The 27554-nt window shown below is 43.1% G+C and overlaps 3 protein-coding genes across 4 annotated transcripts in view; 1 reads left to right on the forward strand and 2 right to left on the reverse strand.

Annotated features, from left to right (window-relative positions):
- The window catches only part of FAM185A (family with sequence similarity 185 member A), a 42640-nt gene extending 24325 nt beyond the window's left edge, over positions 1-18315 (forward strand). For both annotated transcript variants that reach the window (XM_083365900.1, XM_083365901.1), the window contains 3 exons: positions 8223-8321; positions 9622-9756; positions 18121-18315. In XM_083365900.1, coding sequence (XP_083222026.1) covers positions 8223-8321; positions 9622-9756; positions 18121-18236 — 350 coding nt within the window. In that variant the 3' untranslated portion in view covers positions 18237-18315. The remainder of the gene's footprint in view (positions 1-8222; positions 8322-9621; positions 9757-18120) is intronic.
- SLC26A5 (solute carrier family 26 member 5) overlaps positions 1-27554 on the reverse strand; it is a 306769-nt gene that overhangs the window by 95481 nt on the left and 183734 nt on the right. The gene's annotated exons all lie outside the window — the stretch shown is intronic.
- FBXL13 (F-box and leucine rich repeat protein 13) overlaps positions 19396-27554 on the reverse strand; it is a gene marked incomplete at its 5' end in the record, with an annotated part of 50801 nt that continues 42642 nt past the window's right edge. Inside the window, 5 exons of the mRNA XM_083366618.1 lie at positions 19396-20032; positions 20930-21093; positions 22375-22509; positions 24216-24299; positions 25019-25145. Coding sequence (XP_083222744.1) covers positions 19756-20032; positions 20930-21093; positions 22375-22509; positions 24216-24299; positions 25019-25145 — 787 coding nt within the window. The 3' untranslated portion in view covers positions 19396-19755. The remainder of the gene's footprint in view (positions 20033-20929; positions 21094-22374; positions 22510-24215; positions 24300-25018; positions 25146-27554) is intronic.

Consider the following 27554-nt stretch of genomic DNA (forward strand, 5'->3'; position numbering starts at 1 on the left):
TGGAATCCCATATGTTTCAGCCGGCTGACTTCACTGCTGCGGTTTCAATTCTGTGCGTGCAACTCTTTCCAAGACTGATTAAAGTCAGATGGCTGGCTATTCAGTAAAATATTTGGCAGGGCCCAAATGATGTAATCCAGAGGTACGTTCCTGCCAGATCTGCCTCTTTCGCCTCCCCCTCCGCACCCCCGCTTACTTTCGGCCACTGCCCAAGTTTTGTGAACCTCGAAATGTTTTCGCCTCCTCCAGTAGAAAAGGCAGATCCCGGCAGAAACAGAATCGAAACCTTAAACGTACAAAGAATTTTAGAAGGGAAACACACACACACACCCAAACTTCTGTGTGTGTGCACAGAGATATATATGTGTGTGTGCAAATGCACACCCTGTATCACATAATCTGTCTCTTAAGCAACAGATAAAAAGTTGTAATGTTGCATCTTACATGTGTCGATCCTTGACATCCTTTTGAAGTCCATACTCAAAGTCGGTAGCTTTTTCGCCCGGTGACCGTCGCTTGGCTTCTTCTGAAATATTTTCAAAAAAGGTCTTCTAAAGCAGATAGTCATGCAACCAACAGTGTTTAAAAAATAAAAAAATGCCCAGTTCTGACTTTCCCAGATGAGACAATCCCTCCAAACTAGCTCACAAATAAGTGTATGTGTGAAAGAGAGAGACAGTCAGACAGAGACAGAGACAGAAAGAGTACTGTGGATTTCTCCCTTAATATTTCCCACTAAAGGTTTCCAGCATGTCTCCGTTATGTGAAAATCCTCCATGGCTCCATCCAGAAGTTCTGTAGCTCTAGTCTAGGGCAATTGAGCCAGGTTGTAAGGATCCCTCCCTCCCTCCCTCCCTCCCTCCATCCATCCACTCACTCATTCACTCACCCACCCACCCACCCACCCATCCATCCACTCACCCATCCATCCATTCATCCATCCATCCATCCACTCACTCACCCACCCACCCACCCATCCATCCAAACCTCCATCCATCCATCCATCCAAACATCCATCCACTCACTCACTCACCCACCCACCCACCCACCCACCCACCCATCCATCCATCCATCCATCCACTCACTCATTCATCCATCCATCCATCCATCCATCCACTCACCCACCCATCCATCCACCCATCCACCCATCCATCCATCGACTCACCCATCTATCCATCCATCCACCCATCCATCCATCCATCCATCTACCCACCCACCCACTCACTCACTCACCCATCCATCCATCCATCCATTCATCCATCCATCCTCTCACTCACTCACTCATCCATCCATCCATCCACTCATCCATCCACCCATCCACCCATCCATCCATCCACTCACCCATCTATCCATCCATCCATCCACCCATCCATCCATCCACCCATCCATCCATCCATCCATCCACCCACTCACTCACTCATCCATCCATCCATCCACTCACCCATCCATCCACTCACCCATCCATCCATCCATCCACTCACTCACCCACCCACCCACCCACCCACCCATCCATCCATCCATCCACTCACTTACTCACACACACACACACACACACATTCAATTCATTCATTCAATTCATTCATTCATTCAGATTATAAAGGATGGAGCCGGCTTGCTTTAATGGAAATCTACAGAAAAAAGCTCCATAGCCCTTTAGAGGCATGTAATCAAACTAGGTTTTAATGTAGTAGTAATAATTCCCAGAATGTATCAATTCATGCTGTGGGTCAGCAAGAAATTCAATACCCCATTGCCAGATTTATTTTTTTTAGCAGAAAAAGTGAGATCAGCCATAGTTGCTATAAAGAGGGGAGAGAAAGAGAGAGAGAGAGAGAGAGAGAGAGAGAGAGGGAGAGGGAGAGGGAGAGGGAGAGAGAGAGAGAGAGAGAGAGAGAGAGAGAGAGAGAGAGAGAGAGAGAGAGATTTAAGAAGCAAAAAAAAAGTCCTTGTCCTTTTTGCCAAAAGTTTGCCAGATTGTGCTGGTAACTTTATTCAGTGCTCCCCTAATTGAATTCTGCAGGGCACTTGCACTGGGTCCCATCAAAGCAATTGGCAAGATAGAGAGAAATGGAAATAATTATAACAATCAAAGTGGTCTTTGCCATTATTCTGAGTCTGTCCAGTTCTCTGCAGCCTTCTCGTTTTTCAGCAAGTTTCAATTCTCTTGCATATATTTGAATATATTTGGCTTCTCAACATCAGGCTGTTAGGCTCTTGGATATATTTCCATGCAATCAGCACTTGATTTCTTCGACCTCACTAAATTTGAACTCTTTTAAGAGGTATCATATAAACAGACATAGCCAGCCAGATGTTCAGACTGGGTTTTTATCCATCTGTCGAGTCCTTCCCAAGGATCTGGGATAAGCCTGCTGATATACGTTAGCTATACAAATCTACGTATGCCTTAGGAGAGCGCTGAATAAAGTTACGACCGCAATCTAGCAAACTTTTGGCAAAAAAAAAAGACAAGGACTTTTTTTATTTGTTTCTTAAATCTCTCTCTCTTTCTCTCCACCCCCCCCCGCCACCCCGTGCATGGTCAGTGGCCAGCATGGCTCTACCCCAAGGCGCACAGAACGCTGTCACCTTCCCACCGAAGTGGTACCTATTTATCTACTCACTCTTCCACGCTTTCGAACTGCTGGGTGGACAGGAGCTGGAGCAAAGAACGGGCGCTCACCCCATCGCACAACCTTCGGCTCTCGAACCTGGACGGTCAGCTTTGCAGCTGACAAGCTGGGCATCTTTAACCACTGAGCCACCGCGCCCCCCACTATCCACACACATATATCGCACAATCAAGGTGCTGGTGATGACCTATAAAGCCCTAAATGGCATGGGTCCGGATTATCTTAGGGAGCACCTGCTGCCAGCATCAATTTCCCATCGTCCTGTGCGCTCCCACAGGGAGGCTCTCCTTAGGGTACCACCGGTCAGTGAGTGCCGGCGGGTGATACCCAGGGGAAGGGCCTTCTCTGTGGGCGCGCCTGCCCTTTGGAACGATCTGCCTGTGGAACTCCGGACCGCCCCCGACCTTCGTTCGTTTCGCCGGGACCTAAAAACTTGGTTATTTGATTTAGCTGGCCTGGACTGAGGGGTTTTAATTTTTAAACTTTTAAATTTTTAAACTTTGGGCTACTAATTGTTATTTAATCTTATTTTAATTCTATTTTAACTCTTATTTTGTCTTTGAACTTTGCCCTGTAAACCGCCCTGAGTCCTTCGGGAATAGGGCGGTATATAAAACTAATTAAATAAATAAATATACATGTTCGTATACGTGTACGTATTTTGGTCACCTTATCACAAAAAAGAGGTTGAGAGTTTTGAAAAAAAAATTCAGAGAAGAGCAACTGAGATGATCCGAGGCCTGGAGACCAAAACATACGAGGAACGGTTGCAGGACTTGGGTTTGGCCTGTTTAAAGAAAAGAAGAAACGGGTGACAGGATAGCAGCATTTCAGTCTTTGAGGGTCTGCCACAAAGAAGAGGGGGTCAAATTATTCTCCCAAGCACCAGAAGGCAGGACGAGAAACAATGGTTGGAAACTGACCAAGGAGAGAAGCAACCTGGAATTAAGGAGAAACTTCCTGACAGTGAGGACAATCAACCAGAGGAACAGCTGGCCACCAGAAGTTGTGGGTGATCCATCGCTGGAGGCTTTCAAAAAGAGACTGGGCATTCACCTGTCTGAGACAGTATAGGTTCTCCTGCTTGAGCAGGGGGCTGGACTAGAAGACCTCCAAGGTCCCTTCCAGATTCTATTCTATTCTATTCTATTCTACTCTATTCTATTCTATTCTATTCTATTCTATTCTATTCTATTCTATTCTATTCTATTCTATTCTATTATTCTATTCTATTCTATTCTATTCTATTCTATTCTATTCTGTATTTCTATTCTATTCTACTCTGTTCTATTCTATTCTGTAATTCTATTCTATTCTACATTCTGTTCTATTCTGTTCTACTCTACTCTATTCTACCTACACATACACATATACATATTACAAGTTTCCTTTGTTATAAAGTATAAAGCTGGGGAAAAAAGACTTCTCATCAGATGCCCCCCATCCCAAAATTTATCTGAGCAAAACTGCCTTCTCCATTTCAGTGCTAGCTGAAATCCTTCATAAGCACCGCATAATTTATCACAGCCATCTACCTCTTTAAAAACCACTAATCTCTCTATATCCTCCCCACCCCACCCCAAGCTATCAATCATATGGCTGTCAGTTGTTGAACCTTGTGTCCCTGTGGACACAGTCCAACTTTAAAGCCCCTCTAAAAAGTCTGGAGTCGGAGATGGACTAACTAAAGCCTAATTGATTAAAGCCGATCTAATTAATATGGAGCTCGATCCGTGTTTTGTTTTGTTTTTTTAAAAAAAAAAACATTTTTCTTTCCTTCCCACTTTTAAAAAAAAAAAATGACGGAGGATGTCCAAATAGATTTTTGTTCGGGCGTTTGTTTGGGTTATAACTTATCAAGCTTTACCATATATTTTTTTAAAAAATGAAAAATTGAAGGGTTTGATGCCACCACGGCTTCTCACAATTGTGGGTAGTGACTTGTTGCACTGGCTTGAAGGCGCCCAATCCATCAATCCCAAGGTCAACGCGGGCTGACAAATCTTTTCAAGTTTTGTAGGCCCCGGAGAGTTGTCTTGAGACAGACACACACACACACACACACACCCCAGGTCTTTCTGAAATACCCTAGATATCTAGATCACGCCAGGCGCGTTCTCGCCACGCGTGCGCATTCTGCCATTTGGATATTGTTACCCCGGGGTTCAAAAACCGGAGCTTTCGCGTTCGCCTTAAAAAAAGCCAAAATCTCCTTTATGAAGAGGAAAGGAAGGGCACAGGCCTCCTCGTGTAACGTGGAGGAGAAGGAACAGGAAATGCGTGCCCGAGTCCATCTTTCATCTAAGCCATCTTTGTCTAAGCCAGTGTTTTTCAACCTTGGCCACTTGGAAGACGTGCGGATTTCGACTCCCAGAATCCTGGGGGATTCTGGGAGTTGACGTCCGCACGTCTTCCAAGTGGCCAAGGTCGAAACACGCCGACCCTATGCATTCGCCAAGTCCTTGGAGTCCCACTTTGGCACGCTTAATAAATCTAGAAAGCGTCTTTTCCAGCCAGTCTTTCTCCTGGGGGGGGGTCTTCTGCTTTTTCCTGCCTCAATTATGATTCTTTAACTTTCTGTTCGAGAAATGTTATAGCTGGCGGATTTATGGAAGGCTGCTAAACCCTGTATTTTGTTTTTTGGGTTTTTTTTCCTAAGAAGACTCAAGAAGGAAACACCCTATTAATTTGCGAACTGGGAAGACATCTTTCATATTTCACTGACCGAATCTGTTATTTATCTTCCCCTGGGGATACTTCCAGCTAAAAAAAACCAGTGATCGCCAGCCAGGCCCTGTTGCCCTGTTAGGCAGAAAGAATCAGCTGAGTCAAAAAGCAGATGCTGGATGGAGTCTGGTTAAATGAGATGGGGAAGACCGATCAAGTCCCGTACTAGACTCAGAATAACAGTCGTGGAAGGGACCTTGGAGGTCATCTAGCCCAACCCCTTGCCCAGGCAGGAAACCCTATACCATTTCAGACAAATGGTTGTCCCATCTCTTCTTTAGAACCTCCAGTGTTGGAGGACTCACAATTCTTGAAGGCAAGTCCTTCCATTGATTAATTGTCCTCACTGTCAGGAAGTTTCTCCTTAGTTCCGGGTTGCTTCTCTCCTTGATTGGTTTCCATCCGTTGCTTCTCAGATATATTTATTCTGAGAAGTTAACTCTTTCTTAGAACTTCTATGCACATAAGATATAACCTCAGAGGTGTCTTCTCTGTTGCTTCTAGTCATCATCATCATAAATAAATTAAATAAAAACAACAATAACAATAACAATAGAATTGGGAGGGACCTTAAAGGTCATCTAGTCCAACCCCCTGCTCAGGCAGGAAACCCTATGGCATTTCAGACAAATGGCTGTCTAGTCTCTTCTTTAAAAAAATCCAGTGTTGGAGCATTCACAGCTTCTTGTGGCAGGTTGTTCCACTGGTTAATTGTCCTCACTGTCAGGAAGTTTCTCCTTAGTTCTAGGTTGCTTCTCTCCTTGGTGAGTTTCCATCCGTTGCTTCTTGTCCTGCCTTCAGGTGCTTTGGAGAATAGCTTGACTCCCTCTTCTTTGGGGCAGCCCCTGAGATATTGCAAGGCTGCTATCGTGTCACCCCTCACCCTTCTCTTCATTAAACTAGACATGCCCAATTCCAGCAACCATTCCTTCTGTCTTTGGGGCCTCCAGTCCCTTGATCCTCTTTGTTGCTCTTCTCTGCACTCTTTCTAGAGTCCCAACATCTTTTCTTACATGGTGGCGACCAAAACTGGAGGCGGCATTCCAGGTGTGGCCTTACTCAGTGACAGCAAGGACATGGCCCCATCAGTAGAGTTGAAGTGGATGAGCTTCTGCTCCTGATTCTCTCCTACCTTCTGCAGATACCAGCCAAAATGTCCCATCAGCTCAAGAATCAAAATAGTTGTGGCCCACATTCCCATCTTCTTCCTCAGATGTCACAAAAATCCCTTTGGGTTTTGTGAGAAGGAAGCTGAGGCTGAAGCTGTCATTGCTGATCCTGATTCATGGCTGTATTTTTCCAGAAATCAGATGCTATATTCTCCTCCTCCTCCTCCTCCTCCTCCTCCTCCTCCTCCTCCTCCTCCTCCTCCTCCTCCTCCTCCTCCTCCTCCTCTTCTTCTTCTTCTTCTTCTTCTTCTTCTTCTTCTTCTTCTTCTTCTTCTTCTTCTTCTTCTTCTTCTTCTCCTGCTTCTTCTTCTTCTTCTTCTTCTTCTTCTTCTTCTTCTTCTTCTTCTTCTTCTTCTTCTTCTTCTTCTTCTTCTTCTTCTTTTTCCTCCTCCTCCTCCTCCTCCTCCTCCCTATTTATTTTCATTCTCTGAGCCAGGAGTCCGATCTGTAAGGAAGCTCAATATTAGAATACTTAGAATACTGCATCCAGTTTTGCTCACCATATTATGAAAAAGATGCGGAGACTCTGGAAAGAGGGCAGAGAAGAGCAACAAAGATGATCAGGGGACTGGAGGCTAAAAACACACGAAGAACGGTTACAGGAAATGGGTATGTCTGGTTTAATGAAGGGAAGGCGTCCTCCTCCTCCTCCTCCTCCTCTCCTCCTCCTCCTCTTCCTCTCTGCAAACCCCCCCTAACAGAGGGATGGAATCAAGATCACGTGAAGTGTTAATACTGCTTTACAAGGCCTTGGTAAGGCCACACTTGGAATACTGCATCCAGTTTTGGTCACCACGATGTAAAAAAGATGTTGAGACTCTAGAAAGAGTGCAGAGAAGAGCAACAAAGAGGATCAGGGGACTGGAGGCTAAAACATACAAGGAACGTTTGCTGGAATTGGTTATGTCGAGTTTAATGAAGAGAAGGACTAGGGGTGACATGATAGCAGCCTTCCAATACCTCAGGGGCTGCCCCAAAGAAGAGGGAGTTATTCTCCAAAGCACTAGAAGACAAGAAACAATGGATGGGAACTAATGAAGGAGAGAAGCAACCCAGAACTAAGGAGAAACTTCCTAACAATGAGAACAATTAATCAGTGGAACCACCTGCCTCCAGAAGTTGTGGGTGCTCCAACACTGGAGGTTTTGAAGAAGAGGTTGGACAACCATTTCTCTGGAATGGTCTAGGGTTTCCTGCCTGAGCAGGGGGTTGGACTAGATGACCTCCAAGGTCCCTTCCAACTGTTGTCATTCTGTTCAGCTGAATTACCATTTTTGTAAACAAGCTCCGTTTTAAGGTAGCCTTTTTGCTTCGGACTGTCAAGTTCTTCCTGCTTTCTTGAAAGAGCAAAAAAATAAAATAAATCTAAAGTCTCTATCCAGATGACTGAACATTTTGAGAGCTAGGCTTAGTTACCTTCCCTGAATATTTGCAGATGTGCTAGCTCTTGCTTGGTGCTCACTGAGTCTCAAACTATCTATTAAAGTTTAAATATAGAAAGAACACTCTGTTCTTTTGCCTATTTCCAAACAACATCCTCCAGGATGCTTTTTTTTTCCTTTTATTTTTTTCCCCCCTTTTCTCGAGAGCAAAATTTCCAGGGCACTTAGAATGAGCTACAGAGAAAACACACCAGTGAGTTAATTGAACATTTAAATAGAGCTAAATGTACTTCTCTGCTTTTCTTTTTCAGATTCCCTCGAAGGATCCTTAAAAGCCTTTACATATCAAGGGGAGATAGACGCCTACGTTCTGCGTCAAACTGGAGCGGTAAACCTGGTTTCCCAGAAAGGTTGGTTAGTCGGTTAGTTAAACTTTAAAGATCGGTTTGAGGATTTCCTGACAGTGAGAATAATCAGCCGGTGGAACTGCTTGCCTCCAGAAGTTGTGAATGCTCCAACACTGGAAGTTTTTAAGAAGAAACTGGACAGCCATTTGTCTGAAATGGGATAGGGTTTCCTGCCTGAGCAGGGGGTTGGACTAGATGACCTCCAAGGTCCCTTCCAAGCCTGTTATCCTATTCTACAGTTGGAAGCAAACTTGTCAACCGGCGCAACTTAGAGAGCGGAGGTGGTAATATGTGGGGTTGTAGAGGCACGAAAAAAAACCCCTGCCCACACTCTTGCATTTTGCACCAGCTTGACGTTTCCGCTTATTCTACATGTTCAACTGCATGTAGAGTGGATGGAAAGCGTGGTCCCTTCTGTCACCGGGGGGCTGTCTTGGATATGGGCCTCCTTTGAAACAAATAGAAGGGAATTTGTCCAGATTGCAGAAGCCGAGTTCGGATCCAGCATTGTAATGTATTTTGGTCTCCTGTTCCAGGCCCTGCCTGCTTGCAGTCCGTCCAGCCACCGAACTGAGTTATGTAAAATAATCAGTAGGAGTAAAGCTGGTCCCATTAGTCATGGAAAGAGGTCCTCGCCAGAAGAAAGCGCTCACATGTTGCAACAATAAAGGCCATTTTGGAACAGAACAGAACAGAACAGAACAGAACAGAATAGAAAATATAGAATAGAATAGAATTACAAAACAGAATAGAATAGAATTACAGAATAGAATAGAATTACAGAATAGAATAGAATAGAATAGAATAGAATAGAATAGAATAGAATAGAATAGAATAGAATAGAATAGAATAGAATAGAATAGAATAGAGAATGGAATAGAATACAGAATGGAATAGAATGGAATAGAATAGAATAGAATAGAAAAGAAAATATGGAATACAATAGAATAGAATTACAGAATAGAACAGAATAGAACAGAACATAGAATAGAACAGAATAGAATAGAATAGAATAGAATAGAATAGAATAGAATAGAATAGAATAGAATAGAATAGAATAGAATAGAATAGAACAGAACAGAATAGAAAATATGGAATGGAACGGAACGGAACAGAACAGAATGAGAGGTTTTTCCACGGACCGGAGGGTGTGTGGTTTTGTGTGCTGCCTGCATCCCACGGATGGGGCTTTGCTTGTTTGTGTGGACCGGTTGCTGGCATGCCACGGCCCGGTACCAGTCCACAGACCTGGGGTTGGGGACCCCTGGTTTAATGCGAATCCTTTCCCCGCCCTGCATAACAGGCTCCATTGCTGTCAAGGTACCTGCAACTCTTCAAGCTTCCTTGAAATTATCCGGAACGAAGGTGGAAGTTAGTCCGGAGATCCAGTTGCAGGGGATCCAGACTGTGTCGAGGGAAGACCATGTCACGGTGACTGGTGAGATTTCTTAGATACTGTCCACTAAAATTAATCACATTTATTAAGGAATCGAATTCTGCTATAATGGATGGGTGTCTTGTAATAAATGAACAAACCAGCAGCATCGCCCTTTTTCATCCTGGCCTGTTGGAAGTAACTGGAATTCCTTGAATTCAGGTATGTTTGTAAATTCCAGTTAGTTTCAGCTTTACTGTGTCTTAGATATAGCAGGGGGTTGGACTAGAAGACCTCCACGGTCCCTTCCAACTCTTATTATTCTATTCTGTTCTGTTCTTTATTTCTAATTCTGTTCTATTCCATTGTACTCTACTGTATTCTGCATTCTATTCTATTCTGCATTCTGTTCCTACTCTATTCTGTTCTGTTCCGTTCCATTCCATTCCATATTTTCTATTCTGTTCTATTATTTCTTTTTATTCTGTTCTGTTCTGTTCTGTTCTGTTCTGTTCCGTTCTATTCCATTCCATTCCATTCCATTCCATTCCATTCCATTCCATTCCATTCCATTCCATTCTATTCTATTCTATTCTATTCTATTCTATTCTATTCTATTCTATTCTATTCTTTCTTATTATTCTGTTCTGTTCTGTTCTATTCCATTCCATTCTGCAGAGAGAGGAAGAGATCAAAATCATCCACAATGACCAAACTAACTCTCTTTATGTATCTGTAACATGACTTAACTCTTTGCTCTTCATCTTATACTTTTCATCCAAATAATGTTGAGTTTAATATTATCTGAAAACTTCGGCAGGACTCGCCGCCAACTTTCGTTTGAAGGCCGGGGAGCTTAGCTCCTCATTTCCGTGTTCCAAAGGGGGGCCGTTTTTAAGACTACGTCATCGCTGCAAATAAAACAAATTGACCTTGCTTGTCATTGTTAGGAAATATCCTCGTTAACGGCAAGCCGGCAACTTGGCCCAACCCTGATTTTTATTTTTCTTATTTAAAAAAATGGCCTGGAACGGGAGCTGATCGGGTTGAACTTAGAAACTTCCGTGGGGAAAAAAGTTTTATTTTGGAAAATCGAGTTAGACGTGTCCAGATAAACCGCCAGCAGCATGAGACTTTTTTTTTTGATGATGATGATGATGATGATGATGATGATGATTTGGGACGGGGTGGGGCCCTTCTCAAATAGGAAACTAACCAGGCCCATCGCATTTATTTCCTGTGACCAGAATAGTGTGGAAGGTCATTTGTACACTCTATTATTTATGTCACTGTTCACCGCCCTGAGTCCTTAGGGAGAAGGGCGGTATATAAATCAAATAAATAAATAAATAAATAAATAAATAAATAAATAAATAAATAAATAAATAATAAATAAATAAATAAATAAATAAATAAATAAAGTGCATATTTAAACGTGAAGAGAAGTTGCATAAGCAACACGCTTGGCAAGTTCTTTTGGCGGAAAGCGAGGGAGGCATTTATAAGTAATTTTATGCTGCCTAATGAATCTCAGAGCCACAGTTAATTGGGTATTATTAAAGACTTGTATCCCACCCTCTGTATTTAGCAGCCTATTCTCCTATATAGCAGAGGCAAAAGCTGTGTTAGCCAACCCTGTTTCAAGGATAAGGGTTCATAAACGGATCCCCATGAACCTGCAGATGTTATTGTATGATTAAATAAATAACTCACATTTTAGAGAGAATGGGAGAACGGGGCATGTGATGGTGATTCTGCTTTAGCTATTTTATAGCTCCAAAGTGGATGATTGCCTCGGGAAGTGGCCCAGTTTTCCAACAGGGATTTGCTTAATCATTTGAAGCAATTTAAATGTTGCTGAGGTTTCTTTATTCCCCTCGTAATACGGTATAAAGTCCACTAAAAGTGTAAGGTAAAGGTAAAGGTTCCCCCGCACATGCGTGCTAGTCGTTTCCAACTCTAGGGGTCGGTGCTCATCTCCGTTTCAAAGCCGAAGAGCCAGCGCTTGTTCGAGGACGTCTCCGTGGTCATGTGGCCGGCATGACTAGACGCCAAAGGCGCACGGAACGCTGTTCCCTTCCCACCGTCGTGGTCCCTATTTTTCTACTTGCCTTTTTACGTACTTTCGAACTGCTAGGTTGGCAGAAGCTGGGACGAGTAACAGGCGGCGCTCACTCTCCTACGTGGCCACTCGGGATTCGACCCGCCAAACTGCCGACCTTCTGATCGACAAGCTCAGCGTCCTAACCCACTGAGCCACTGCATTCCCTCTAAAAGTGTACGCAGTTGTTATTGTTTGGATGCCAGATGTTTAGGCTAGATGTGGCCTTGTGGCCCACCTGTCGGATATTTTCCAAAGACCTGGGATAGGCAGATGTTATTGTTTAAAATGTTTAGATGAGGTTACTTTAGCGGTATCATTGCAAGGTGTAAGCTGCTCCAGGTAAAGTCTGCTTTTATATGCATTTGTTCTCAAGGCTTACACTGCTTCAGAGAAGGCAATAGTTAGGAAATGCTTTATCAAGTGCCCTTCTTCACACGAACCATTTGTGTGAGAAATAAGATATTCAGGGAGAGTCCCAAACATTCCCAAATTTAGAATCTTCTTCAGTTTTGTAAGGTTTTTTTTTTTAGATATTGACTTAGGCTTTGGGTATGTTTTGGTAGGAAGACTTCAAGCACATAAAACAAATAAATTGCAACCGGACAACAGCTGTTTACAGCTGGAGAGCACTGGGCCCAAACTGAAAAAAAAAGAGGTTTGCTTTAGCTGTTACTGTAAGCTCCTATTGAAAGGTACCAAATTAATCATCCTCCTCTTTCAGGGTTTACTACTTGCATACTGCTACCATACATAACAGTTTTAACTCTGCTGCTTTTGAGAAAAAACGCCGCGTAGAGAGTTTACATCGAGGGCCAACGTCGGTCCGGCGACGGCTACATTCGTTTTCATGGGTCAAAGTCTACTTGCCTTTCGACTTGAACCACAAAGGGGTTCTCGACTTAACAGTCATTCATTTAGCGACCGTTCAGAGTTAACAGGGACACTGACTTACGAACGTTTCCCACACCGTTGCAGCCTCCCCACGCTCACGTGATCGAAGTGACTCTTTGCCAAACGGACGGTATTTATGACGCTTGCAGCGTCCCGGAGTCCCCTTTTGCGACCCTTCTGACCAGCAAAGTCAACGGGGGGGGGGGGGGGGGAAGCCAAATTCCCTTAACGACCGTGCTACTAATCGAACGGCTGTTAGCGGTTCACTTAACAGCCGTGGCAAGCAAAGTCATAAAATGGGGCAAAACCCATGGAACAAGTGTCTGGCTTTAGCGACAGAAATTTGGGGCGCAAGTTGAAGACCACCTGTAACCTTAAAGACAGGGGGGGAAAATGGACGCCCTGTGAAACACAGCCTTTTGGGTATCCTGGCTCAAGGCTGGAATCCAGGTTAACGCCAGTGCAGACCCCCCCCCCTTCGTCTAAAAAAGGACGACGCACATCCTTCACGCGGGCGAAGCTGGCTGGTCTTAACGTTGCCAAGGTTGGGGAAATCCCTGCATTAGGCTTTGATAAAGAGAGTCAGATCTAAAACACAGGAACGTTTAACTGAACCGTAAGTTGACTAATCGATCAATGTAAAAAAGGAAAAAGAAAGAATATTAAGGGATTTCAAAAAATGTCGTCAGTAAGATACGCACTTTGTTTCACGATAGCGCAAAATCTTGTCCCTAAACGAGAACAAGTCGCTGTGATTTGAAGCAATTCTGAGGTTCTTCCTCCTTCTAAGTCTTGCGGATTGAATCTTATGGGCTGGGTTATTTTTTTCCCCAGCGATGTATGTTTTTCCTTCTCTGGAACAATATACATTATCTAAATACTGTACAGTCAGGGGATATGAGTAATTTCAGCTCCACATTCCAGAGAGAGTTGAAGTTGCTGAACTAAGGGCTTTTCCCCCCCCCCCCGCAAATCATTTTAGTTAAGTGTTGTTGTTTTTTTTTTATACACCGGCGCTTCGCTCTTTCCAAACTTTTACTCATTTTACAAAGCTTTGCTGGAGTCCTCTTGAACCCAGTTCAATTTTCTGAGCCCCTCGTACTCCAAATCCAGAAGTTGAAAATAGATTCTGGAAGACAGCAGCGATAATAGCCACCCCCCCCACACACACACACACACCAAAAAAAAGAAAGAAAAAGTTATTTAAGCCCTTGGATTCCAGTTTGTATAAAGAAAGGGGCCTTCATTTGTCATTTCGGGAAACGGCTGCTTAAGCTGTCTTAAGGCTCTCCAGGATCATTAAAACACTTTTGGAAAAATGACTGCAAAAAATGCTGCTGGCTAGCTTTAGAAGAAGCCGTAACGTCGATGCTCGGGGAGAATACATGTGGTCCTCGACTTACGACCCGGAGGGAGCCCCAAATTTATGTTACTAAGCGAGGCAGTTGTGAAGTGGGGTTTTGCCCCACTTTACAACCTCTCTTGCCACTGTTGCTAAAGGGGAATCAGTGCAGCGGTTAGGGGGGATCTGCTTTGCCCCACTGACTTCGCTTGTCAGGAGGTCGCAAAAGGGGACCACGTGACCCCAGCACGTTGCAACCGTCATAACTCTTGAGTCAGTTGACAACTGTCTGAACTTTGATCGCGTGACCTGGGGGATGCTGCAAAGGTTGTTGAGTGTGAAAAATGGGTCATAAGTTACTTTTGTGGGAGGGGGCCCGCTGTTGTAAATTCGGTCACTAAATGTCGTAAAGCGAGGACTGCCTGTATTCTCTCCTTCCTTCCCCTTTTTGGCCTTCCGGAATTGCTCTGGTGGATGACCTGGGACCCCCAATAGCAGCGCTCTGTCCTGGAGGAGTGGCTGATGGGTAGAGGGAAGATCCCCCACCCCGTGTCATCTGTCCTCTTGGTTATAACTCTGTTATCCTCTATTTTGTAAGTCCGTTCCCTTCTTTTTCTTTACATTCCTTTATTATTTGATAGGAGAATATTTTTACATTTTATATATATATAGCATCACTCCCAACTTTTATTCTTGGCTTTTGGGAGACAGGAAAGGACTCCCTTTGGTATCTAATATCCATTCAGGCTGCGCCTGTTTTAGTGTCTTCTATTAATACGAGTTTTTACATTTATGAAGGGTATATACCGTATTTATCGGTGTATAACACGCACCGGCGTATAACACGCACCTCATTTTAAAAAGGAAATTTCAGGAAAAAAACTTAAATTTCAAATAAATAACTATGGGTCATTAACATTATATCGGCGTATAACACGCACACATCATTTGCCCCCTATTTTCAGGAAGAAAAAGTGCGTGTTACACGCCGATAAATACGGTATTTTAAAGTTTACCCTTCGGTAAGTTTGTTATTTATTTATTTATTGAATTTATATACCGCCCTATTCCCGAAGGACTCAGGGCAGTTCACAGGGCAAGTTAAAAACAACACAAAAAGAGAGAATAAAATACAGTTAAATTAATACAAGCCCACAAAATTAAGATAACATTAAAATTGAAATTTAAAATTAATTTAATTTAGTTTAATTTAATTTAATATAATATAATTTAAAATCCCTCAGTCCAGGCCAGACAATTCAAACAACCAAGTTTTTAAGTCCCGGCGAAACGAGCGAAGGTCGGGGGACAGAACTTCAGCATGCCAAGCTGTGACCTACATACTTACTTACAATGATTGCTTTTAAGAAGTGATAACTACTCTATATGTCGTTATGTTTTAAAGATAGTTGGAAACGGTGTTACATCCTGGATTATTATTATTTTTTTAAGGAGCAGGAAGACGGGACTGGGTTCTTTATAAACTGTTTTATCTTGTCCCTCCCAACGCTTATCCTGTTATTCACTTATAAATACATTCAAATGCCACTGACAGTATCAAATGATCTTCTTCTTTCTTTCGTTTTAATTCGCATCTCATCGTGCCCCACAAGGGCCTTTTTATTTGGAAAAAAACACGAGTTTTATCTGTTCCCCTAAATAAAAGAATTCAGTTATGAAGAAGTTGGGGATAAGAAACACTCAGTGATCTCCTGACTTTGCCGAAGCAGCGATTAGAAAATTAATGGATGTAAAGTAAGAACTTTACGCATTCCGATTTTTTTTTTGAACGTGCGCATTCCAAAATAAAAAAAGTCTTTCCGCTCAGGTTAAGTATTCTCTCTTCTCAATGGAAGTAATTTTCTCTTTTCTTTTTTCTTTTTTTTGTCTTTTCTTCAACCAGCAGACAGTAATTGATCTGCTCCGAGCTTCTGCCCCATTCGTGATTGCGGTTCAGCGACCTCCGTCACTTTCAAAACGCTTTTGACCAGGGGTCTTCAAACTTGGCCCTTTTATGACTCATGGACTTCAACTCCCAGAATTCCTCAGCCAGCATGCCTGGCTGAGAAATTCTGGGAGTTGAAGTCCATGAGTCATAAAAGGGCCGAGTTTGAAGACCTCTGCTTTTGACTGTTGATCGTTCACTGCAAACAAGAACTCGACCAATGTAATCCGGTCCCCCCCCCGACACAAACACACACACACACACACACCAGATCTAAGCATTTAAATATTTTCCGGATAGAAATTCAGCTGTTTCCCCCTTTGAAAAGCGACGTTTTTGTGATGTTTACTTCCATGGCAGCTGGAGATTCTTAAGTGCTTTCAAAACCGCTTCCAGTTTGTCCCAGTTGGGCCAGCGTCCCGTGTTTGATTCGGATTCAAAATAGAGACTCCTGTTTCGTTTCATATACCATTTGTGGGTAGTCCTCGACTTAACCACGGTTCATCAGCGACCAGTCAAAATTACGACGGGGCTGAAAAAAAGTGACACCACCGTTTGCCACATTTACGACCGTTGCAGCATGTGATCGAAATCCAGATGCTTGGCAACTGACTCACTTTAATGACGGTTGCAGCGTCCCGGGATCGGGTGATCCCCTTTTGCGACCTTCTGCCAGGCAAAGTCAATGGGGGAGGCGGATTCGCTGAACGACTAACTTAACAACTGCAGTGATTCATTTAACAACGGTGGCAAAAAAAGGTCGTCAGATGGGGCAAAATTCGCTGAACAACCGTCTTGAGCTGAGTTGTGGTTGTCGGTTGAGAGTTTCTGTAGTAATCTACCCATTGGAGTAATGAATATACTGCAAACTTACGTATGTCGACGCGGTTGTATGTGTCAGATTAAAAGAGGGGAAATACGTCCCAACTCAATTTAGAGCTACTTATGTCCCTTTGCTCCATAACATGCTTGAAGATTTTTCTGAATTCATTACTCGGGCGATTCTGTTACTTTATTAGTTAGTACCAAAATATTAATAATTCTCTTAAGCGTACAGAGGGAGTCATCTACACAGGCACACAAATCGTTTGATTCCCTACATGTGTGAGCTAAGCTGAGGGCTTACCTGCATATTCTGTGTTAAATAACCTGTGTTCTGTGTTTTGTGTGCCTAATATATTTTAGAAAAAGCGAAAGCCACTGATAGGAATAGGAAGTAGGTGGTGGTTCATTCTTTCTTTTTGGAGAGAAAAAAATGACCCGTAAGACGTTAAGGATTACTGTTTACCTTCTGTCAAAGATGCTTGTAATTTTACTCTTTTGGAAAACAGCTGGAGAACATTGTAGACTTCCGAGCTTGGTGCAGAATTGGGGACACAGTGAATTAGTCTCTATAATACTCCAGTTCTTGTCTGACCACTATCAGCAATAACATCCAGCAATAGAAAATATGACTCTTAAAAGTGGAAATAGTCACTATCTACGCCAAAGGAATCCAGATTTACCCACAGAGTCTTTTCATTAAGGAAGATCCGTGCATCTTCAACTATTTGTAGCCATGATTAAAAGCCAAATGTAACTGTCACTATTCTGCAATATGTTACTGCGAGTACATGCTCAAGCTTGATCGCCGATAATTTTAAAAACCTACAAAGCTGGCCTTAACGATTACAATATAATGCTTTCACTCGGTCAAAGCCAATTTGTGGAACATTTAAACTATAAAGGTAAAGGTAAAGGTTCCCCCACACATGTGTGCTAGTCGTTTCCGACTCTAGGGGCCGGTGCTCATCTCCGTTTCAAAGCCGAAGAGCCAGCGCTTGTCCGAGGACGTCTCCGTGGTCATGTGGCCGGCATGACTAGATGCCAAAGGCGCACGGAACGCTGTTAGCTTCCCACCGGAGTGGTCCCTATTTTTCTACTTGCATTTTTATGTGCCTTCGAACTGCTAGGTTGGCAGAAGCTGGGACGGGTAACAGGCGCTCACTCTGTTACACAGCACTCAGGATTCGACCCGCCAAACTGCCGACCTTCTGATCGACAAGCTCAGCGTCCTAACCCACTGAGCCACCGCGTCCCTTATTTAAACTATAGAAGACCCTTAATAATGTGTGAAAACAACTAATTATTATTATTTTTTTCCAGGCCACATGGATCGAAAGGATGAGAAAGGAAACTGCATTAAAGCGGAGACACAGTCTGGCACCGTAACTCTCAAAATTCAAAGCTGGTTCCAGTCTTTGAAGCTGAATATTCCTTGATAATTCTTAAGTTTTTTTTTTAAAATATAGACAGAACAACCAAAGGCGATTGCTTATGTTTCCTAATAAAGAAAGTGTGAATGTTGCTTCTCTGAATTGGAGAAATGTTTTACCTTTTTGACGAGCTCACTAAAGAGAGAATCAACCTGGAACTAAGGAGAAACTTCCTGACAATAATGAAAAGAGTTAATCAGTGGAACAACTTGCCTCCTGGAGTTATGGATGCTCCATCACTGCGGGACTTCAAGATGTGTCCAGGATGTAATAAGGTCTCCTGCCTCGTTCAGGGGGGGTTGGGCTAGAAGACCTCCAAGGTCCCTTCCAACACCATGTTTTTATGAACCTCAGAATGAGTACATACGACACGTCAAATTATGTCTTTGCAAACTCATTTTGCCCCCTTATGGCTTAACTCTTTGGATATAGGTAAGAAATTCTGACCACAATAAAATATTACGATTTTTTCCCCCATCAGTAAAAACAGCCAACTTCCCAAGCTTAAGCTAAGGCTGCAGACCAATAACAGACATCTTTTAATAACTAAATCATCCTGTCAGAAAGACTGGAGCCAGGAAGCTTGGACCTGATGAGATTAGAAAGACAAAGATCCCTGGAAACAACAACCCAGATTGTTGGGGACAATAAGCTGACTTTGTAATAATGCCGCTTGGGGGGGGGGGGAAAGCCCTAATAAGCAGACATGTACATAGAATGAAGGCTATTGCTAAGCACACTGATTTGTGCTTGAGATTGTAAGCTGCCCTGAGTCTTTGGAGAAGGGCGGGATATAAATGGGATTTAAAAAAAAACAAAAAACCTCGCCCTGCAAAAAATCCAACACAGGACATAGCCATCAGCCACAGCCCCAAGGAAACAGGACATGACCTTTGGGACATAATAGGATTAACCCTACACTAACCAAAAGTTTAGGGACGCGGTGGCTCAGTGGGTTAGGACGCTGAGCTTGTCGATCAGAAGGTCGGCAGTTTGGCGGGTCGAATCCCGAGTGCCGTGTAGCAGAGTGAGTGCCTGTTACTCATCCCAGCTTCTGCCAACCTAGCAGTTCGAAAGCACATAAAAATGCAAGTAGAAAAATAAGGACCACTGAGGTGGGAAGGTAACAGCATTCTGTGCGCCGTTGGCATCTAGTCATGCCGGCCACATGACCACGGAGACGTCCTCGGACAAGCGCTGGCTCTTCGGCTTTGAAACGGAGATGAGCACCGGCCCCTAGAGTCGGAAACGACTAGCACGCATGTGCGGGGGAACCTTTACCTTTACCTAACCAAAAGTTTTCTCCGAACAAAAAACAAAACAAAGCTAGAAGTTTTCCTGTACAGTTTTTAAGAACAACAAAAAAAGGAACATTGCTTGACAGGGACTTGGTTACCAATAAACGAAAAACATTTCTTTTCTTTTTTTTAAAAAAAAGTAAATTTTTTCCCCCACCACTAACAAAAAAGGATTGTCGGCTTTTAGGGAGTTTTAAAACTCTTGGCACCTTTTTTTTCTTTTTTTTTTAGGGATCTTCTGCAAGGCTTCCTGGCGATATCAAGCTTTCTTCCACGGCTTGTTCAGCTATGTTTTCAACCAGGGGAAGCTTGGTTTGTTCCGAGTCTTTTTCTCCCAAAGCCCCAAAGATGCTGGGTCTCGGCGCCATTGTGCTGTACCGACGCTTTTTCAGTTTCTTCGGTATCAATTCGTCCCCACTGACGCCATAATCGAACCACAGGGGCGGTTCGTCGTCGTTATATTCGTATTTCTGGAGCCTTGGGGCGTAATTTAAAACGGCCGGACTGAAATAGAAGTGGCATAGCGTGAGATGACATAAAATTAGCAACTTCATGGTTTTGTTTTAGGGAATCTGTACATTTGTCTCGTTGATAGGGCTCGCAACTTGGGCGTCCTCCTTGACTCCCGGCTCAACTTTGACGATCATATGGGAGCCGTGACCAGGGGGGCCTTTGCCCAGGTTCGCCTGGTGCGCCAGTTGCGACCCTATTTGGACCGAGATGCCCTACGCACAGTCACTCATGCGCTCGTGACCTCCCGTTTAGACTACTGCAACGCTCTCTACATGGGGCTGCCCTCGAGGACCACTCGGAGGCTTCAGCTGATGCAGAATGCGGCCGCGCGAGTTGTGATGGGGGTCTCCCGATACTCCCATGTAACACCTCTTCTCCATGAGCTGCATTGGCTTCCGGTTGCCCTCCGGGTGAGATTCAAGGTGCTGGTGATGACCTATAAAGCCCTAAATGGCTTGGGTCCAGGATATCTGAGGGAACACCTGCTGCCGGCATCAAGCTCCCTTCGTCCAGTGCGCTCCCACAGGGAGGGTCTTCTCAGGGTCCCACCGGTAAGAGATTGCCGGCGGACGACACCCAGGGATAGGGCCTTCTCAGTGGGGGCGCCTGCCCTCTGGAACCAGCTGCCAGTGGAGCTGAGGACTGCCCCCGACCTCCGTTCATTCCGCCGGGACCTGAAGACCTGGCTCTTCGAGCTCTCTGGCCCAGGCTGAGAATTAATTTTAATTTTTAACTGGGGTTTTATTTATGCAGGGACGAATATATTTTTTTAATTTGTTTTTAACTTTTGTATCTTTGTTTCTTAATCACCCTGTAAACCGCCCTGAGTCCTTCAGGAAAGGGCGGTATATAAATGTAATAAAATAAAATAATAAAATAAAATCTTACCGGGTAATACCTGTGCAGTACAACATTTTGAGTATTCGGAGTTGCAGGCAGCCTTTTGCCAGGTTTTTTAGCGTTTTGTCGGTAAGGTTTTTGCAACCTGAAATATCCAGATAGTGCAGGAAACTGCACGCCGAAGCTATGAACTGAATCCCTGAATCGTTGATCTGTCAATCAAGGGAAACGTGACACAGAATGGAAAGCCGTTAGCAAATGATAAAAGTCAACAGTATGGAACAGGAAATCTTGACTTCTTAGGTGCTCTTTAATCCATGCTGGAATAAATGTGTCCTTTCCTATAGTAATTTTTTTTTTAAAAAAAGTAACAGAATTCCCATGAGCTCCTTAAAATCGGACTTAACAACATGCCAGGGAATCTTCAGATAATTTGGGGGCATCACCTCATTCCTACTGGGGGTGATGTGGGCCACAATGTGTTGGCTTGCCTAGGATCCTTTAGATCAGCAGTCCCCCAACTTTTTGGATACCAGGAACCGGTTTCATGGAAAAAACTTTTTCCATGGACCGGGTGGGTTCACGCGCTACCTAGATTCCACACCTACACAGATGAAGTAGTGGTCCATGGTTCCTAACGGGCCGTGGACCAGGACCGCTCTGCAGGCTGGGGGTTGTTGACCCCAGCTTTAGATGAGACATCCTAGCCTACTAGAATAGCATGAATATGCTTGGAGTAAAATTGGTCTTTGGTAGCCTGGAGTCCTACTAGCCCACATATGCCAAAAATGACTTGTATTGTGTTTCTACTACTAGCCTATGTCTTGGTAAGATAAGACCAATGTGGGATAGACAGTACTATCACCAGTACATCAAGCAAGAATGGTTTGCAAAACTAGAAAGGTATGGAAAGGAATAATATGGGAACTAGTTTTTTAAGTGTCTATGAGTGGGGAGGGTACATGCATGCACACCGCAGCCCGGTGACCAACAGGCCACGGACCGGTACCGGCCCACGGCCCACAGGTTGGGTACCCCTGGATTAGGGTATCCCACCTTGGCAACTTTAAGATCGGTGGACTTCAACTCCCAGAATTCCCTAGCCACCACGGCTAACTGGGGAATTCTGGGAGTTGAAGTCCACGAGTCTTAAAATTGCCAAAATGGGACACTCCTGCTTTTAGAAAGAAGAGGCAGACAACTCTCATGATCCAGAATTCTAGACCAAGCCACATGTGCTGGCAAAATATATAGAACCAAGGATGGGGAACTGGGCTTAAAAATCAAATTATCACGGACTTGGCCTTTTAACTCTCCATCTGAAATAAAGGGGATGTACAGGAACCTCCCATGTGCCAAAATTATCAATCACAAAAATATCTTAGCCACTTTGGATGGGGCAGACTTGAGAGAATCCTGGAAAAGTTTTTTTATTACTTGTGCCATACTCAAAATGAAGGGGAGGGGGAAAGGTACAAAGTTTTCATACATACCTTGATACAACCCACCATAATGAGACATGTGAGTCTCCGGCAATTTAATGACAAATGTTTTAATGTAGAATTCGATATGTGCCGGCAGAAAGACAAATCGACGTAGTCTAGTTTTTTCAATTCAGTGCACAATACCTGGAACAAAGATGTAGTTACAAAGATGTAGGTTTTCAATGTGTTTGTGTGTATTATTAAAGAGAGAGCTTATCAATCATGTTCATTCACGTATTTCTCCTCGAAATAACCAGCTTTCTCCTTACGTGAAAATATAAAAATATATGTCTTTCAGCAAATCGGTGGTGGTTAAGAGTATAAAGGTAAAGGTAAAGGTTCCCCCACACATGCGTGCTAGTCGTTTCCGACTCTAGGGGCCGGTGCTCATCTCCGTTTCAAAGCTGAAGAGCCAGCGCTTGTCCGAGGACATCTCCGTGGTCATGTGGCCGGCATGACTAGACGCCAAAGGCGCACGGAACGCTATTACCTTCCCACCGTAGTGGTCCCTATTTTTCTACTTGCATTTTTACGTGCTTTCGAACTGCTAGGTTGACAGAAGCTGGGATGAGTAACAGGCACTCACTTTGCTACGCGGCACTCGGGATTCGACCCGCCAAACTGCCGACCTTCTGATTGACAAACTCAGTGTCCTAACCCACTGAGCCACCGCGTCCCTTATTATTATTATTTTATTTCTCATAAAATGGCGGTCCCCAACCTTTCTGGTGGTAGCAGCAATGGTGGTGGTGGGAAGGAGATGGTTTTGGGCACGCAACCAATTTCTTCTTGAAAACCTCCAGTGATGGAGCACCCGCAATTTCTGTGATTGTTTTCTCAGTGAGGAAATTTCTGCTTAGTTCTAGGTTGGTCCTCTCCTTGATTAATTTCCATCCGTTGTTTCTTGCTCTGCCTTCAGGTGCTTTGGAGCATAAGTCATTCCTTCTTCTCTGTGACAGCCCCTCAAATATTGAAAGACATGTCCCCCCTCGTCCTTCTCTTCATTAGATTAGACCAGGGGTCTTCAAACTTGGCCCTTTTATGACTTGTGGACTTCAACTCCCAGAATTCCTCAGCCAGGCACGCCTGGACTAGACATGCCCAATTCCAGCAACTGTTCTTCATATCTTTTAGCCTCCAGGCCCTTGATCATCTTTCTTGCTCTTCTCTGCACTCTTTGTAGAGTCTCAACATCTTTTTCACACCATTTACAGGATGTAATTCTGGCCTGGTCTTAGGATAGAGCAGGGGTAGGCAACCTTGGCTCTTTTATGACTCGTGGACTTCAACTCCCAGAGGCTCAGGAATTCTGGGAGTTGAAGTCCACGAGTCATAAAAGAGCCAAGGTTCCCTACCCCTGGGACAGAGAATGCTGCTTGAAAATGTTCACCAATTATTCCCAGTCCATTGGCGGAGAACTTTGACACCTAAGACTTGTTCAGTCTGGACACAGCACTCTCGGTTCAGAGGCTGCTCCGATCATTCACATGTGGGAGACCCTGAGTTCAAGTCCCACCTCAGCTATGAAAGCCAACTGGATGACTTTGGGCCAATCACCAGGAGATGTGAGTTCTAGTTCCACCTTAGCCAGGAAAATTAACTGGATGACTTTGGGCCAATCACCAGGAGATGATGAGTTCTATTCTTTATTCTGTTCTATTCTATTCTGTTCTGTTCTGTTCTGTTCTGTTCTATTCTACTCTAAAGATAGGGATGAATTTGAGTCCCACAGATAGCAAGTGTAACACTTCTATGAGAATGACAATTAATTTTACATTAAACAAAATCTCAAAGTATTAACACAGCAAATCCAACAGAGTCACAGATGTGACACCTGTATGTTATTTTACCTTCATCCCTGTGTCAGAAATCAGCCTACACTCCGACAGAATAATCTCCTTAATTTTCAAATGTCTGCCAAGGCTCTCCAAACCCTGTTGACATTTTAAACCAATGTTAATGCACTCGCCATCTAATATAACAATAATTATTATTGTACAAAATCTCTTTCTCCATGCCACCACCAGCGCCCCAAAGGCCAGGAAGGCTATCTGAATCACAAAAGACACCCCAATACTGTAAATTTTGGAAAGTAGGTAATTGGTGTTGCCAAATGGCAAACAGAAATTGTACAGGAATAGAATAGAATAGAATAGAATAGAATAGAATAGAATAGAATAGAATAGAATAGAATAGAATAGAATAGAATAGAATAGAATAGAGTAGAGTAGAGTAGAGTAGAGTAGAGTAGAGTAGAGTAGAGTAGAGTAGAGTAGAGTAGAGTAGATATTGGAATAGAATAGGATAGGATAGAGTAGGATAGGATAGGATTGGATAGGCGATAGGATAGGATTGGATAGGGGTAGGATAGGTTAGGGAATAGCACAGAATAGGATAGGAAATAGGAATGAAGAATAGAATAGAATAGAATAGAATAGAATAGAATAGAATAGAATAGAATAGAATAGAATAGAATAGAATAGAATAGAATAGAATAGAATAGAATAGAATAGAATAGAATAGAATTCTTTATTGGCCAAGTGTGAGTGGACACACAGGAAACATGACAATGATCCACAAAACCCCACAAACACCCCACACATATTCAAGAAATCAAGCCTAGCAATAGATTTTCCATCTTCTGGGACCTCACCTGATCCGTGATGGCTATTCGTGAAATATTGAGATAGGCTAACGAAGCCATCGCTGTCATAGCCTGAATCCCGGCATCCGTCACAAGTTGGCAATTATGCAAATTCAAATAAATTAGATTTGGGCACCTAAAGAAAAGATAGGGGAAATTTTTTTGAAATGTTGCTTACTTATGCTATAAAACGTCTTTGGCACATGCAGGTAGTCCGTTGCTAAGCGAGACATTTGTTAAGTGAGTTTTGCCCCGTTTCGCGACCTTTCTTGACACTGTTGCTAAGTGAATCACTGCCGTTGCTCAGTTAGTAACACGGTCATTAAGTGAATCTGGACTCTGCTTGTTGGAAAGACACAAAAGGGGATCACATCATCCCTGGGACACTGCAACCGTCATTAATATGAGTCGGTTGCCAAGCGTCTCAATTCTGATCATGTGACTATGGGAGAGTGGCCACGTTTGTAAGTGTGAAAAGGGATAAGTCTCTTTTTTCAGTGCTGTTGCGACTCTGAATGGTCATTAAATAAACCATCGTAAGTTGAGGAATCCCTACACAGCACATTCCAACTAAGAAAATTAAAGTGGATCTTTCAAGTGATAGAAGGGACATAAAGCATGCATGCACACACACAAATACATAGACACACAGACCCGCATACACACAGATAAAACCTTTTGGATTTTGTAGCGCCTACGCCTTCGTCCATATGTTGGAAGACTTTCTGGAACCTTCCCTTCCTTGGAAAGGAGATCTATTTCTTTTTTTTTTTTCTCCTTTTTTTGGAAGGGTTTCGTTCCTTCCAAACGGTGGCATTACCACACAGTCTCTTTTGATGAATTAAATGTAACTCAGTTTTAAAATTCCGAACGACATCCTGGCTTCGTTCGTGTGAGGTCCGTGCCATTTCGCAACACCAAGGCTTCTTTGTGTGCTGCCGGCGAAGCTTCATGGAACCGTGTTGGGTTTGGATGTTTCCACAGCTAGAGAAAATTTTGTTTAATCCCGGCGATGGGTGTGAAGGATGCCAGGACTGTATGAATGGCATCCATTCAGTCTGCTGCGTCCATCTTGGGACCGGCTCAAAGCTAGATATCTTATGGCTTTAAACCCCCAGAATAATTATTACGAATTATTACAAACTCTAACACCCAGTGGGGTCCTATCTATCTATCTATCTATCTATCTATCTATCTATCTATCTATCTATCTATCTATCTATCTATTTATCTATCCTATCATCTTTCTCTCTCTCTCTCTAGCTATCATCTATCTATATCATCTATCATATCTATTATCTATCTATCTATCTGTCTGTCTGTCTATCTATCCCTTTCTCTCTCTCATCTATCTATCCGTCTGTCTGTCTATCTATCTATCCATTCCTTTCTCTCATCTATCTATCTATCTATCTATCTATCTATCTATCTATCTATATCTATCTATCTATCCATCCATCCTTTTCTCTCTCTCATCTATCTATCTATCTATCTATCTATCTATCTATCTATCTATCTATCTATCTATATCTATCTATCTATCTATCTATCTATCTATCTATCTATCTATCTATCTATCCTATCATCTTTCTCTCTCTCTCTAGCAATCATCTATCTATATCATCTATCGTATCTATTATCTATCTATCTGTCTGTCTATCTATCCCTTTCTCTCATCTATCTATCCGTCTGTCTGTCTATCTATCTATCTATCCATTCCTTTCTCTTATCTATCTATCTATCTATCTATCTATCTATCTATCTATCTATCTATCTATCCATCCCTTTCTCTCTCATCTATCATCTTTCTCTAGCTATCATCTATTTATCTATATTCATCTATCATCTATATCATCTATATCTATTATCTTTATCTATCTAAAGTCTATCTATCTATCTACTATCTTTATCTCTATATCTATGATAGATATAGAGATAGAGATAATACATAATGGATAATAGATAGATAGATAGATAGATAGATAGATAGATAGATATAAGAGTTATAGCTATATATAATATACTATATATAATATATATTTATAATTATATATGCTAATGTTTTTTAAGATTGTAAGCTGCACAGTGTTACCCTGTGGTAACGTGGGCAGCCAATAAATTTTAAAAATAAACAAATACTGTTTGGTCTGGGACCCTTCCTGGTTTCCGTGACTCTCAGTCCCAATTAACTGTTGCTATATTATGCTAAAAGACATGTCATATCATGGTTAAAATCAGCCTCTTTTTCCAAACACGCTTCTTTAAAACTTCCTATGCTAAGGATCGGCAAATAAGAAACCCCTTAGAACAGGGGTCTTCAAACTTGGCCCTTTTATGACTCGTGGACTTCAACTCCCAGAATTCCTCAGCCAGCATGGCTCAGCTTGGAAACCTCTCCCTTTCCCCTCAGGGTGGTTGGCTCAGGAATGCTGGGAGTTGAAGTCCACGAGTCATAAAGCGGCCTAGGCCTAGGCCAGGAGTAGGCCACCTTGGCTCTTTTATGACTCCTGGACTTCAACTCCCAGAATTCCTCAGCCAGCATGGC

Source organism: Vipera ursinii, assembly GCF_947247035.1.
Source record: "Vipera ursinii genome assembly, chromosome: 6".
Lineage (NCBI taxonomy): Eukaryota > Metazoa > Chordata > Lepidosauria > Squamata > Viperidae > Vipera > Vipera ursinii.